At 40.1% G+C, this 16,984-nt stretch overlaps 1 protein-coding gene across 2 annotated transcripts in view; it reads right to left on the bottom strand.

The window, feature by feature from the left end:
- Window positions 1-16,768, bottom strand: part of LOC110981050 (uncharacterized) — a 27,427-nt gene extending 10,659 nt beyond the window's left edge. For both annotated transcript variants that reach the window (XM_022238222.2, XM_022238221.2), the window contains exons 1-5: window positions 16,667-16,768; window positions 10,858-10,970; window positions 8,631-8,770; window positions 6,495-6,819; window positions 579-775 (exon numbers count right to left, since the gene is read on the bottom strand). In XM_022238222.2, the coding sequence (XP_022093914.2) occupies window positions 579-775; window positions 6,495-6,819; window positions 8,631-8,770; window positions 10,858-10,958 (763 nt within the window). In that variant the 5' untranslated portion in view covers window positions 10,959-10,970; window positions 16,667-16,768. The remainder of the gene's footprint in view (window positions 1-578; window positions 776-6,494; window positions 6,820-8,630; window positions 8,771-10,857; window positions 10,971-16,666) is intronic.
- Between the last annotated feature and the right edge of the window lie 216 nt (window positions 16,769-16,984).

Here is a 16,984-nt window from a genome sequence, read left to right on the forward strand (position 1 = left end):
GTTGTCCGTCACTGTCCAATAGACATTTTAAGTCTGTGAAGGGTGGTTTTCTGGGATATTTCAGTCAAGCCCAGTAATTGTACATGTAGATGAGTCCATCACATCTCCATCACATGACAATCTAAAATCGTCTAGTCTCATGTAACTCACAAGCAATTCAAATGAACTGCACCAAAGGTATTCCTTTGTTGTTGTTAATTCCTAATGGGCCTTAAGCTGGACCAAGAACAAGTGCTATTTCTTAGCAAAGGAGGCTCCTTTGGTCAGAACTGCAAACTTTGCTGGTTTAGGAGTGACTATAAAATGCAAGCATCACAGCCGTATCGCTACCAACAAATTGAACACTCAACACTCCTGACCAATGAGGCTCTTTTCAAGTAATGAGTGGGTGCTTATGCTTGAAACTGTACCTGTAAAATTACTTACAATTGAATCTGTGATGTACTCAACTACAACAATCGTTAAGACACAAGTGCCAATACATGGATGTTATACAGTGTACAAATTGGAAGCCTGTGGGCCAAAAAACCAAAACATAACATCAAGCAGCAAGATAGCAACTTAAGAACCTTCCATACCTGTGTGGGTTCTGTAATGTCTCTGTAATTCATCAGAACGTCTGAAACTACTGCCACACAAGGGCCAGTCACAGGCATACTGCAACTGGCCTGAGTGTGACCTTAGGTGAAGCTTGAGGTGGGACGTCTTACTGAAGATCTGACCACAGTTAGGAACATGGCAGATGTGCTCCCTAGGACCAATAGTGATGTCTCTCCTGTTGACAAGTTTGTCAGATAGCTCCATTACAAGTTACATCGAACCAACTCCTTAAAGATCCTGTTCATACTTGATGTAAAGCAAACACAATAAACTACTATTAGGAGACACAATAACTGTGCTGGCACTGCACTCGCATTCTAAAGCTTGATGAATTTGCTATATAACGACATCCTACTGGTTGAAGAGGCAAGTAACATGTGTGTACCACTTGTCCACAAGCATGGTGCCACTGAAGTAATGCCTTCTACTTTTGGTCACCAAATTATAAAATAAACATGACAAATACAGGTTGCTACAGTATGGTACGGTAATAAGTACTGGAATGTACAAAAATTGTATAATTGATATTCACTTCTGCATGGAGTGTAAACAAGCCTTCTTTAAATGCGATGCTTATTTTTGTGTCAATCTCTCAACATGATGCTTAACCACTTGCCACCAGGGATTCCGCTTTTGAACACGTATTCTTTATACGCGTGGCCAGGGTCTGCGAAACTGGACAAAGGGAACTGGGCCTTGTAGCAAAAGACCGTACTTGCAGCAACAGACCTGGCTCCTGGAAATTACCAACGTTTCTTTCACTCTCAATAGTGGAGATAATCCAGCCTTGTTTTGAAACAGTAGACCACGGTTTGGGGCATTCAGCGCAAGCAGATTACCACCAGGGACAAAAGCGCTCCACCACCGCAGCGATGAGCCACACAGTACCGCTGCACGCTAATCTGGCCCCTATTGAAAAAACGTCAGCAGTGCACTGTACCAGTTTCTTGAACAACAGAAAATTACGTAACACTGCAAAATCTGGGCTCTTTTTACAAGGGGGCAGACCTGGCTGAAATACTCCAGCATCAATAGATGTTGTCTGTCGGGATTAGAGTAGACACCAGACAGTCCTTTGTGTGGGTGTAAGTGTCCAGTACATGTAAAGTACATTTAAAGATTTTTGAAAACAGAAAAAATGATAATTATCTCTTCCCAGCCTCATCAACATTGATAAATGCCACCGGTGCGAAGTGGTTAACTCCTTGACGACGGGAACTTTTTTCTGAAAGCCGACTTTGAGAATTCTAGCCTCGCTTGGCCACGAAGGGCATCTGCCAATTTTCGGTTTGTGGCCCTGCGTGCTCTCCATGCTTTGAATTACACAATGAAAAGGCTCATTGTTCGGTGGCATGCGGCTCTTCTCAAGCTTCCACATTCCCGTCGCCTCTTTTCAAAGTGGGGACTACTGTGAAGCTGGTGATTATGATGCAAATTTGATCTTTTCATTTCTGGGCTACACACAAAGGCCAATCAACATATATACAAGAGCCAAGGTCTGCCTTCTTTCGCGGTGTTCGCTTGAGCGTGGGCCGAAAATAATAGCTGAAAAGCCGGCTGAGGATCTCAATTTTTACGGTGGCTCTTATTGTCATCCGTCACGAAGGGGTTAAGTATGCAATATTACATGTAGTTTTTAAAGCAGAAATTAAGTGTGACAGTGTAAAATACATATACATGTACATGATGTCAAGCTTCTTGTAGATACTGTATGTTCCTTTGTAAGGTTAAACAGAGGTTGTGTGATTAATGGTGATGGTGGTGGGGGGAGCTACTTATATGTACACGTACTGGTATGTGTACATCGCGTAGCTTGCAAGTTGTATGTACATGTACATGCTGTACTTCCTAAGCACTAACTTCTAAGTGGTACTGGTAGTTACGGGTACATTAAACTACAAACTAATGGAAAATGAAGCAAAATCAAATAAAGCAATAATACATGCACATGTAGCGTTTGCTGGAGGGTCAGTCTTACATGTCCATGTGTGTCACATACATGTACATGTATACAGTAGTGTCTGTGATCTGTACATGTACATGTACCAGAACATGTACCAGTACATGTACACCACAAGTAGTGTTTTTGTGGGGTTCTAACACCCAACTTCCCATATGAAAACAGGGTACATACATTGTACATGTATACATGTATGTACATGATTTTCAATCAAGTACCACATGTATCATTTCCATTTGATGGGGTCATCTGAATGATGTGGTACCGGTACATGTGTATCAGAATTGTACATGTACATCAGAACAGGTGCACTGCCCGTACATGTGCCATAGGATACATGAACACAGAAAAAGGGAAACTCAACACTGTGCATGACTGTGGTGTTTCTCATAAACATGTACATGTACTGGTTGTACAGGTGCTTTACATGTATATGTAAAAGTACTTGTGCATGTGCATCGGAAGTGAAGTTTGGTCTAAGGACAGATTGCATGTCTAAAGGTACCGTAATTGTACTAGTTCAAACACATGCATACTTTGCACATCAATATAATTCTCTTAACTTGTCAAAACATACACCCACTTCCATCTACAGTTTATGTTACATGTACATTAAATTCTTGAGTGTTTTTTCAGGGTTTGAAAATTGCCAGCATGGAAATTCAATGACTCTTCCAGGATTTCCCTGACTAGAGAAAAATAACGTGTTGCCTCAGCAGTCTGAACCGCCCACAGTTTCCTGCTAAATCCTAACACAAGCCTTATTCCAAGTATCTGCATGCAGTAAGGGTGTCAACTCAGGTGCGGGTGTAATGTCATTACCCTGTTTGAATGTGCCAAGGAAATCCTGCCCTTTTTTTAAAGGGTCAAGTAGCTCAAGCTACCATACACTGAAATAACACCAAATTGAACAAAATGAAGCCATTTTGTCCTTGTCTTGAACTCCTAAGCCCATATGAGTAAGCAGGGCTGGGTGTGTGCTGTGACCTGTGTACCAGATATGAGGTTCCAGGCACCTTATGCAGTTGGGTTGTGGCTGAGAATGAGATCATTATCTGCAAACAATGTAATGAACATCCATTGTAACCGACCGCCAAAAAGCCTTGTTTGGGATACAGTTTTGAAACGGACAAAAGTCTGGCAGTTTAGAACAACACTTTTAAATTGATGCACATCAAACCCTACTGGCTACATGTAGAATCATCACTTAGTCCTTCATGTTCTTCAGTGATAAAACTGAAGGCTCTCCCAAGTGGCTCTGTGATTTCCCATTACAACAAAGAGTGTAGAGGATGCAGTGTGACACTGAGTGCCTTCAGACAATGTCAGACACAAATGTACATGTACCTGTATGCAGTGTACATGTACATGTATGTGATCCTGTGTGCCCACTGAGGTCAACTTTGGAAATTGTGACAACCTTCCGAGTAGAAACATGGCAAAAGCTGTTTATTGCTTAATCATGTCTACATGTACATGAAGCTGTCATTTGACACGAGTATTAATCAACATGTCAGCTTCCATGGATCAATGTTTATAAACTACTGTACTGTATTCATATATGTACCGGCACTAAAAAATGTAGGCTACATGTAGATCCTGTTTATTTTGAATATCCTGCTCTCTTCTACACTGTACTTACATGTACCGGTAAAAGCTAGTAAGGTGGAAATCCACAATTTTATGCAAAACATTCATTCTGCACCCTTCCTGCAAAGTACATGTGTAATGTATGTACATGTACTGGAACATGTACAGTATACAGTACAGTACAGGGTCTTGCATGAGGAATCATCACACTCACGCATGGGTCTTGCATGAGGAATCATCACTCACGCATGGGTCTTGCATGAGGAATCATCACACGTACGCATGGGTCTTGCATGCGGAACCATCAGACTCACGCATGGGTCTTGCATGCGGAACCATCAGACTCACGCATGGGTCTTGCATGCGGAACCATCAGACTCACGCATGGGTCTTGCATGCGGAGCCATCACTCATGCATGGGTCTTGCATGTGGAACCATCACTTACATGTACGCATGGGTCTTGCATGAGGAATCATCACACTCACACATGGGTCTTGCATGAGGAATCATCACACTCACACATGGGTCTTGCATGAGGAATCATCACACTTACACATGGGTCTTGCATGAGGAATCATCACACTCACACATGGGTCTTGCATGAGGAATCATCACACTCACACATGGGTCTTGCATGAGGAATCATCACACTCACACATGGGTCTTGCATGAGGAATCATCACACTCACACATGGGTCTTGCATGAGGAACCATCACACTCACGCATGGGTCTTGCATGCGGAACCATCACACTTACGCATGGGTCTTGCATGAGGAACCATCACACTCACGCATGGGTCTTGCCTGCGGAACCATCGCTCACGCATGGGTCTTGCATGCGGAAACATCACACTCACACATGGGTCTTGCATGCGGAACCATCACACTCACGCATGGGTCTTGCATGTGACCCCATCACACTTACTCATGGGTCTTGCATGCGGAACCATCACTCACGCATGGGTCTTGCACGCTGAACCATCACTCACGCATCGCATGGGTCTTGCATGCTACCCCATCACACTCACGCATGGGTCTTAAATTACATTTTGGCAAGTCACAGCACCCTATTGGTCCAAGAGAAATGTGATGCATGCATGTCATGTGCATACGAACTGGATGAACCTGCAGTAATGGTTTCTAATTCTGGTCACTGGAGTCTAGTCTAGTCTACACACATACATGTATGTCATGCAAGAGGCTAGTCTACAGACAGGTGTCATGCAAGAGGCTAGTCTACAGACATGTGTCATGCAAGAGGCTAGTCTACAGGCTGGTGTCATGCAAGAGGCTAGTCTACAGACAGGTGTCATGCAAGAGGCTAGTCTACAGACATATGTCCTGCAAGAGGCTAGTCTACAGACAGGTGTCATGCAAGAGGCTAGTCTACAGACAGGTGTCATGCAAGAGGCTAGTCTACAGGCTGGTGTCATGCAAGAGGCTTGTCTACAGACAGGTGTCATGCAAGAGGCTATTTACATGTACATGTACCGATATCAAATACATTTCAGCTGAATTCAAAGAGAATGATCTATATTTGTACTGATTGACAATGGCACAGTTGTCCAGTTTTGGCAATTAACACTGTACATTACAAATATGACCTTCAATTTTACAAATGATTCATTAGAAAGAGTCTGGCTAATAGATAAGCCCGTTTAAACTGCTCATGAAAACCCTGAGCGCTGGTTTGGGATATCTAAAATAACCAGTTATAAAAAACAAATGATGTCCATGTACATGTACCTTAAGAATAAACACTCTAGCAATACAAATAATCATGCTAGAGAAAGACCAATTTAGTATTCACAAACCAAAATCAAGACACATACATCTCCCACTGTGTGTTACAGCAAGCTACCCCTAGATGTACACTAAAATTTGGTCTTTTATTTAGGATTTGCCAAAACTACACTTCTTTGGTATCCAATCTGTGCATTCACATACATGTACATGTATTGTATTAGAGCTTGCACATTTCAACTTTGGGAAACCACTAGGTGGGATGATGGTTACCAGATACACAAACTGCTTTTATCATGACCATACCAACATGACCAACAAGGGAGACAGGAAAACCATTCACACAGGTAAGTCCCTGTCAAATATGCAGGTCCAAAATTTGTACTTAAGGTAGTCCTTTTTGTCTTTTTTCCTTGGTATCCTCAATGATTTGGCAAATACAATGTACATGTACACAGCAGATTGCTTATCCCAAAGTTGAAGCTGTCAAATTCTGGGGAGCAACCTGTACAGTATTAGAATAATTAACAGACTTGTTCAACAACCACTAAAAGGCAAAAGCCACAGACTTCAATTTCTGAATCAAAATGCCTACCATACCTTTTCCTGTCTAAGACACAGTTTGGGCATGAACAACGTTCCCGTCTGGACCGCCTAGCCATTCCTTCTCTGTTATCCTCCGCAGTTTGTCCTTCCATCTCCATATCTTCTCCTGATTTGAGTTCATTTGTTTGGTTGTTGGTATATCCCTGGTTCCCTGCCCCTTCCCCTTGATGACCAATTTGGCCCTCAAGGTTAAGGTCACCAGCCAGTTCATCCCCAAGATCTGGTAGCTCAGGAAGGTCTGGGGTTTCAGTGGCCTCATTGGGCTGCTCAGTGACTGGGATCATGAATGGTCCAGTCGGCCATTCATGTTTGTTAGCCCCTAAAGGAAGTACATGTACAAAAGCACAAAACAATGTATGACTTCAGGAAGCTTGCCAACATAAATTTTTTGATTCTGTAAACCTATTGGTTGCATAATCGTTCCTTTAACTAATTGCAAAATATAACTAAGGCATAAGCACTGTTGATATATCGATATATTGATATTTTCAATATGGGTTTGAAATCGACATCACCGATGTTAATTACCTTTATTTGGTAATATTGATATATCGAAAATATCAGATTTTGAGAAATATCGAAAATATCGAAACATTGAAAACATCGTTATTGAAAAATATACCGAAAATATCGCTACTCAGGAATGAAATGAATTTGTATTTTGTATAACCGTAACTTACGATAAGCCACGACTTACGTTGGTTCTCACGTTAATGTCATTTACCTTTTACATATATAACTGTGCATGTGACATATTCACTTCTGTACTCTGTAGTGCCACCATGGACCTAGCCTAAATACAACCGCACAGAACGTTGGCATTACCGGGCACAGTGCACATACATGTACATGCAGCTAACTTGTATGTAGTCAACTTTACCTCGAGGAAAGACTAGCATAGGGGTTACAGCAATTGATGCATTGTTACCAACCCCTATAGAGCGCACGTGCGTGTGTGTTGTATGATTCCGTTGCATCGTCAAATGTACAGGAACAGTATGTTCATGCATACTCTACGTTTACCGTATCATGTGTTTACATGGTCAAGTTTTTGAGAGCTAGTTAAGTACACATACATGTAGCTTGCAATGAGGTAACCTTTCAGGGTAACATACAGTTACTATGTTCTACTCTCTTAATGTTTTCTTACATAAGCTAATGGTGCATGTAACTCTTCGGAAGTGCACGTAAACTTTTTCAATTGCATGCACTAGTGGTGCACGTAGAATATTTTTTTCTAATTTGAAGCCTGGTTGCAGTTGGTATTCTCTATTGACATCAGTCTGCAAACTCCACCCTTATTTGCATAATCATAAATATGCATTGCCACTCTGAAGAAACATAATTCTTTGATAATATCTAAAATAACAATGATTGATTGGACATTTCAGATTTTACATCTACAAAATTTTTAAAAGATGACAATGACTTCTGTTGCACTATCCGGGACATTTTGGTGCAAAAAAAATGAAGATCACTTTTGGTAGTTGTGTCTAGAAAGGTGTACTGTAGGATGTGGAGTCCAAAACCACTCTCACACCTATCAGTAGATGGCGTGAGATCTGTAAGTTAAGGTGACAATTAAAATGAATAAATATTGATAATATCAATATAAAAAAACGATATATCGATATCAGCCAAGAGAAAATATTGATGGTGCCTACTAAGGCACTGGTGCTAACATTTGTGAAGCCTGATATTTACTGCATCAAAAAGAAAGGGTTTTTAGTTCAAGATTGATTTATTGGCTTTCTTTGGTTGTATTAGTTTTAAGTTAATGCCTAACGACAGAATTATCTTTTTTTCTTCCCCCAGATTCCTTTTATTTAAAATTAGAAGTGACACTGACTGTCACTTAGGAAACTAACAGTATACATTAGCATAATAGCTACACAAAATGACAGCTTAACTAGGCTTAATTAAACTAGATGAACAGCTTCCATGTACCTAGCTTAACTAAAATAGATGAACAGCTTACATGTACCTACATGTAGCTTAACTAAAATAGATGAACAGCTTAACTCGCTTAACTAAACTAGCTGAACTCAACAACACTATCATTCTGACTTTCCTCGATGGTGAAACTACATTATACTGAAGTAACAGTATCTTGCAGGGAACTAGGCTTACCTTTCTCTGCTGAGGATGTTGTATTTACTGATTTACATTCATTACAATGCCAAGTGTCATCTTTCTTAATGTCTTCCTTGGCCACGCCCAGACAGGCTGGATGAAACCATCCTTGGCAGCTGTCACAACCCAGATAAAACCTATGAGAGGGTTCAAAATGAAAAACTCAATCACAAGAGAAAATTTAATAGCTTTATTTGTATAGTTTATAGTTAAAATGAATGAACTGGAACAAGTCACATGCTGGAAACAATGAAATCCAAACTGGTGCAGCTCAAGTCTATGTACACACTGTACATGTACAAATATGGGATTACATTACCGTATGTATGACCACATCCAAAAGTTTAGACACTTGATAACAAAACTAAAAATGACAAAGTACATGTAAATGTAGTAAAAGGCTGAATTTTACATTACTTTTCTCTAATGTGTTAAAAAAACGAGGGCTCATTTTCCTACAGGTATAGAAAAAAATAGAGTAAGATGCTATTTTCCACGTACATGTAGCTATATCAATACATGTGCCTACATGTACCGGTACTTGGATTGATAAACATAAATTAGATCAATCCCATTTGAGAATGTCAGTGAAAAATTTCTGGGTACTATAGGCCTGCATGTACATGTAGGTCTTGCGGGATCACTTACACACACTAGTGGTTTTAGTTTTAAATTCTCCACCAAGACAAACACCCACAATATAAGAATGACTAGGACAGGAATGAAATTTCCCTAAGACTACAGTCAACTCAGCTTTTTTAAGTATTCTGTTCACGTTTTAGCCCTGTTTCTCATTTCTTTTTTTGTCTTTTTTGGGGTAAAAGATTGATTGATTTTTTGGTAAAAGATTCATAAGATTACCAGTCAGCCTCCAAGTTCCCTCCAACATACATGTACCTATACTCAGCCTGAATGGCAACACATGTAGTTGGGGCAGTGACTTTTCTGGACTGACTTTTCATTCTCAGTCAGGTAACAACATTTTTACAACTTACGTACAATAACACGGATGTATATTATTTGAAATAAAAACACAATATAACAGGTACAAGTATCACTTTTTGGCCTTTGACCTCATCGTACTGTATGTGGGACAAAGACATACACTCAATTATTCCATGTTCCACTTGTGCTGGCATGATAATGAATTTATCTTCAAGCAAACATGATGCAAAGTAATGATGCAGTGTGCAATTTATGCACACAAGCACAAACACCCAAAACATGTGCAGATCATCAATTTCTGTGACTGTGTGAGCAGCAAGACGTTCCAGATTGTCAATCCTCACGTTCCAGATTATCAATCCTCTTTGTGTGCACAAATCTAAAAACAGTCGGAAATTGAAAGTACTGGTAACCTAGAAAATGTTATGAGTATTGCGTGCATGTAACGATCAGCTTGAGAAGCAAACAGGCCTCAACATTAATTTGTTAACTACTTGTCCATCGGCAAGTACCACTGAAAATTTACTTGCCTGAGATAAGATTTTACTTGCCCAACCTGGTTTAATTGCTCATTGCTTCCCAGGACAGTAAGTTCCTTCCTTCAACCAATCCCCAGTGATGACATTGCTACGCCACAATATGACATGAACACATGTACCACCCCCAACTACTGCATGTACATGTATGCAGAGAGTGTACAGGACTCTGATGCATCATTCTTACAAGTTCAGGCAATGGCTATTTCTTCACTCACTTTTGCCTGGTGTCATATACATGTACATGTACATATATGCAAAAAGTACACACACAAGTACCAGGCCATCAAAGCTCTGCTGTGCCGTGCGTGCAATAACCAATGAGATTTGGTACCTAGACCAAGGGTATTTTACAGTTTGTGTACGTACATGTACAGGTGCTCTCCTAAATGTACATGTACAGCATGCTTAATAAATGTACAAAAAAGTTCCTTGGTTACCCTTATATCTGTCCACAATTCTCAACCAGTAATATGACTTTTTTTCTAGATTAGAATGGTCCATCGATAACATACACCTAAATGGGGCATATCATCTTCTCTTAGTTTCTTTGCCATGGCTTAACAGCCCCACAATGCAACAGACCGAAGCTTAAGGAGTGTTACAAAGCCTGGTAACTCTATCCTTTTGAGTTAGCAGTCCCCAGTGCAACCGTATACATCCCCTACTCTTCGTAACCATGGTAATGTCATGTGCCCCCAGACAATGGAAAGTAAAGGGTGTGCTATGGAACACTGTCCTACCCGCCATCATCTGGTGTCTTGCAGATGCAAAAAAGCTTTTCTTTATTGTCTTCTGCTTGCTTTACTCCAGACACTTCTTCCATGGTGCTGGTTTGATCCATGTCTCAGACAACCTGTAGGAACAGAGATACAGAAAGTCTAATTATTCTTCTTGGGGGGCCTGCTAGCTTGTTCCTTAAGTTTGAACAGGTTTTTGTAAAGTTTTAAACAAAATATTAATGACGTCCAAACAGATAGAGTTCTTATGCCACTGGCACCGGCGGAAGAAGTTACTTGACAGACTTATTTTGCCACTTCTCTCAGTTGTCACCACCGAATTATTTTTCGATGTACGTGGTAATACAACTGGCAGAAAAAGTGTGGTTATTTTGCACCGAATGAATTACGCACGCTATGTCCCTGAGCGTGATTGGGCAGACCTGTGTGTGCAACATACATGTACAGTATAGTAACTGCTGTTGGAATATCCAATACCCACCCCCCCGGACCCAAAGATTGTTTACCAGAGACAAGCACCGGGAAACTCTATTAAAACACAAGGAATTTAATTCAGACACCCAAATTTAAAGCTGGATATAATCAGCATACAATAAAGGTTGTTGCGCCATTGAAATGTATCTGTTCTATGAATTAAATTGCCTACATGTACAAACATTTACATACTGTACATATTGGTAACACTAACACTTAAAACAGAAAATTGTAATACATGTACATACATGTACACACAGTTAATGACACAAGCTCCACATTGATGTCAAGAAATTTTTCCATATGACCGGTTCGCACACCAGTGTTGAGAGAAGGATTTCTATTATTCATGTACACACCTTCGTGAACCCTTCTCTAAAATTATCTAAAATAAGCAGATGAGACCAAAAGGGACACAAACATTAAAAAGTGACTCTACAATCGAGCAAGAAAGTTTGGTACCACATCTTGTTCGTCAAAGTTCCAAAAACGTCTGCAGGCAAGTTGACAGAAAGATTAGGAGAACCCACAGATTTTACAAAGATATCTTTGCAGTCAATCTCAAATCAGAAAACACCAACCCATTTTGGAATTACTGTATGTGAAGTCCAAAAAGTAGGAAAGTGTCTGGTGCTTCACCACTTCACATTGCAAACTGTATCATGTCAAGTGCAACAGATAAAACTGATGCAGCAAACTGCCCATTTCGCTCAGTACCGGTATGTACATGTACATATACATGTGACGATACAACCAACAACAAACATCACACTGATCCATAACAAGAATAACCAGTCTGCCCCTGCAAATTATCATCTAGTTTTGTTCTCATCCAAAATTTGCAAGGTCCCAGAACATATCATTCACAGCCATATCATGAATCACTTTGAGCAGTATGGGATTTTAGCTGACCAACAACTTGTTTTTTTTTTTAAAGGGCAGGTCATGGGTTATGTGAGATACATGTATTACTGTCAGCTTTGATCAACTACATGTACATGTGTATATGTATGTACGGTACTTCTAAATACTGGTAACCTTAGATATGTAATAACAGTAAAGATGATCTCATCATCATTAATTGCGATGAGGTTTTGCTACTGTTGCCATCAAAAAATTCTATGGTGCATGTAGCTTAGCTGGAACATTTAGGAATCCAAAATAACATTCATACTTACATGTACATGTAGATTGACTGCTTTCTCACTGATTGATACCAGAAAGTGGTTGTTGACTGTGAATCTTCACAGCTATGTGTATGTGTATGTGTGTGTATATCACCAGTTCTGTCAGGGCCCTCAGGGGTACCACAGGGCCCTGGCCTTATTATTCTTGGTCTACAGTGCAAGGGCCCTTATCCTTGGTCTACATATATGTGTGTAAACAATCCGCCAATCTGATGACTGCATCTTGTAAAGGGAAACTGATACTTTTGGGGACTCTGGTAAAATCTTGCAACAAGACATCAAGTCATTAACCACCGGTGCACTTGGGAATCCACCAAGCAAACAAGGTTAAATCAATTCAAATGTTTCTCAATGAGAGTGACTCATAAACAGAAACCAATCTTATACCAGTGCAGGATGGGTGATGATCTACAACTTGCAGTCAATGGACACAAAACTCTGGGCCAACTCAAGAGAACATAATCCAGCTGTGATAAACACATCAAAGAAATACATACATGTACATGTACCGGTACAAACCACTTATTGCACCACTATTAGAATATTGTTATGCCATTTGGGACCTTCATTAACATAACACCATCAGGGTACATGTACATGTAAGTTCAGAGGCGCACAGCTACATGTAAAGTTGTTTTAACAAACTACAATCGCTTGTCAAGGATCATCTCAATGCACAGTGTGCTACATGTACATGTACAAGGCTGGGACCCTTTGGAAGTCAAGCCTACAAGAGCACAACTACATGTATGCACCATTTACAAAGAGAATCAAAATTCCAAGTACAGTACATATAAAAGGCCTACTAGTATCCCCCATGCGAGATCATCAATCTAGAAATCAATTATCCATAAAATGTACAAGACAGACTAACATCATTATAAATCTTTAACGCATCCAGGCAAACAAAATCAGCTACATGTACTGGTACATGTACCTCCACTCCCAAGGTCAATCCCACAATGGAACCTCCTACCTGACTCTATTAAAAAAAAAGTGTTGAGTTCCTTCAAAACCCACAAGACAAATTTCAGCCAACTCTCTACCCAAGCGCAGTTCAAAATTTACATGTATTGTCATAGATAGTGAATTTATATTGGTCGCGAACTAATCGTGTGATATGTCACAAGCTCGTACATGTACATGTATGTATCATTCAAGCGTCACGTGCACTGGCGATGTTGCCGGGCCACAAAAAATGATGGATCACGGTGATCTTTCCCAGAGTTGATGTGTCATATCTACTGCATTGTGATTGTGTAACCTTGGGTATAAGGGTGCATAGCCGCAGTGGTACCACTTCACTCGTGGAACACAAGTACTTGTATGCTCTGATCACTGCTTCTGCTGCGATTGTCATAGCTGTTTATATAAAACGCTCGTGCCATTGTATCTTCTCTTGTGCACATATTACAGATATAAGAGCATTCCAGTGAAATCTATGACCATGGTATAACAAAACAATTGTTGCCTGCAGTGATGGGATCCATGGGTTTTGTACAACCTTGGGGGCAAATGGCACCCTTGGCATTGCCTTGAGAGCCATTTGCCCCCACAGGTGTACAAAACACCACGGACCCCTACACTGCAGGCAACAGTTGTTAAATGCCAGCCAGCACCATTGCAGCATTACCTGTACTGTACATGATAGCCCTATAATGTCCACCACAAGAGTTTGTGCAGAAGCCTGCAAATGCATGTGTACTGGTACATATTGTATCCTGCCTCCATTTTTTTCATCAGTTATAATCTCAATGAAAATCAATTGGCCTCATTGCTAAAATACTGGAATGACTTGGACTGGGACAGGAAATCATTTCTAAAACAGTCTTTTCCTAGTTCCAGATCAGGAACATAATTCAGATTGATAAGCATACATGTACCTGTGGCTCAAATAATCCTCAAACTCTATTGAAATGTGTTCAGCAGTCCATCTCATGTGCAGGAGATACTACAAAATTTTTTTTTTAATCTAAAGTTTTAATTTGGTCTTACAGGAAACATGTACACGTAGATAAAGTGACAATGAGACTTTTCCTTCAAGTAGTTCTACTAGTAGATCAGTTTAATTTGTTCCGCTTCACTTCAAAAACTTCTTCGTGCGTATTTAGGAAATCAAACAGGAATTCCATTTTTTCAGTCTGAACCACCGTAACAGCCTAAGGGAAAAATTTCATACCCATTAGCCACTTTTTTTACACTTCTTGAATCTCAACGGCATTTAAAAAGAGGCAACAATATTTTTAGGGAGGGAGCTAGACTTGTGACAGGGGTTTAGTAATGTAACTTGGGAGACAGGTTTAAAAAAAGGGGCCCATTTCACACTAAAAAAAACAACAGGTTTTTCTCTGATACCATTCATGTCAACATGGCTGTCATGGTGGCCTACAACCTGTAGTTGATCATGTGGACATGTACTGTAACACAGTGTTCAAAATCATCCAAAATTTATCTACAAAGATGGTGCGTTAAACTTTCTTAAAATTTCAAATGTCGAGGGTAAGAGTTTTATTAGCTTAGTCTGTAAACAAATACAGTATAGTTCTTGGAAAGTGGCCAATGAGTATGAAATTTTGTCCACAACCTGAATTTCTAATGCAAAGAATTTCTTAACTTAGAGAAAATTGGTTTATACATGTATCAGAATTCCAGTGAATTAGAAAGGATTTATAACTTGCATAAATATGATTAACCTTTTTCAGCTGCACAGACAATGACAGAAGGCTACTGATTATATCCCCCTGAGCCACAAAGTGGTCATATCCTTTAATTTACACTTGTATGTCAGTGTCACATACCTATGTACCTTTTATGCGTGTGTTATAATAATAATAACAACACAGTTTTTATATAGCGCATCACACCAAAGTCCCGATGCGCTTCACAAGAAACAAAAGCAATTAATGGAACAGGTAAGTTTTAAGGAGTGTTGTAAATTCATTTTTAGTATTGACAGTTCTGATATGGTGTGGAAGAGAGTTCTAAAGCGATGGTGGAACCGTGTCCATTAAGTCTTAGTGCGAGTGACCGGTGTATTGAGCAGCAATGTTGAGCTAGAATGAAGGGTGCATCGTGGCTGGTATATTTGAGTAAGTGTACTAGGCCTAGTTCAGTTTGCCACGTGTATTACATATAAACATGCACAATCCCAAACCAGGAAAAAATATACATTCAGCTTTTGGCACATCTTCAAAAAATTGAGATTTTGAAAGTCACTTCCAAATGATAGACATTTGATGAGAGAGTTTATGTGACTGTTGAGTGTGAAAAAAGTACTTGGAACCACCTTGAGTGAGGTTTAGCCCTGTATATTTTTCTTGATTTTTTGGCTCCCGTGATGTTCGACAGACTGTGAAACATGTCAAAGTGAAAGTGTGAAATCTGACCAAAATTCCTTTCCTTGAACTTTTCTGGAAATGAAATCTGTAGGCCTGCAGGAAGTTTACAGCCTACATGTACGGTACTTTGAAAACAACACTCGTCTGAAATAAGTTGGACAATAACACACAAACAAGCACAAAGACAAGAAAGATTGCTTGTCTTTTTAAGTGATCTGAAACTACCCCCAGAATTGTGGGGTCCGACATCCGCCCCGCTTCCACAGTTCAGGGGGTAGACCTAGGTCTAATCTGGAACCAAGAAAAATCTGAAAATGACTCTAGCCTGGGCCTATTGGAAAATGTACCACCAGGCCTAAACTCTGGAAGTGTAGCACTAGCAGGTTTTGAACACAACATGACAAAGTTGCGTCAAGATGCTGCAGCATGCAGCCTGCCTCATATCTAGGCTAGTGCTTTCTTTCTGCATCAAGTTGTGATACATTACATGTACACATGTAGGCCTACCCACAGAACTGTGGGGTCCGACGTCCGCTCCTGTCCCACGAGAGAGGAGTGGACGTCGGACCCAGTTCTAGGGGTACTGTAGGCCTACGTACGAGTCAACGATACACTGTACCATACATGTACATGTACGTGTAGGTCTATGGAGCGACCATGACGACACGAAAAGTCCCGTAGTGAAAATAAGCCACATATCAAAAGCCTTTTTCAAACATTCAATCATTTTAATTGGCAAAGTGATAAAACTATGGATGGAAGGTTAACTTGGTCTCATTATGGATCACATATAGTGTCAATGTTTCAACTTACCATGAGAAAATTTGTTCAATTCAGACACCAACGAAACCTCCCCGTTAAGAGAACACATAACGCTCCAATTTTCACCATCAATCACTTGGTGGCGCACTTCGATTTGGCTGCGTGATGCATGAAGTTCATCAAAACAACTACATGCAAATGTACACGTACGTATATGTACATGTACGTTGCAATACATGTACAGTGTACTTGACTTCCTGTGGACCTCAAAGTAAAAAAAGCACTGTCTTTTCTTTCAAACATGTATGTTGAAATCTCTATTATTGGTAACTTTGCACATGTATACGTTTAGTGATTTCCAAACCCTAA

The sequence above is a fragment of the Acanthaster planci genome, linkage group LG03 (genome assembly GCF_054643075.1).
Source record: "Acanthaster planci isolate LZ-2023a linkage group LG03, COTS_SCS, whole genome shotgun sequence".
Classification (NCBI taxonomy): domain Eukaryota; kingdom Metazoa; phylum Echinodermata; class Asteroidea; order Valvatida; family Acanthasteridae; genus Acanthaster; species Acanthaster planci.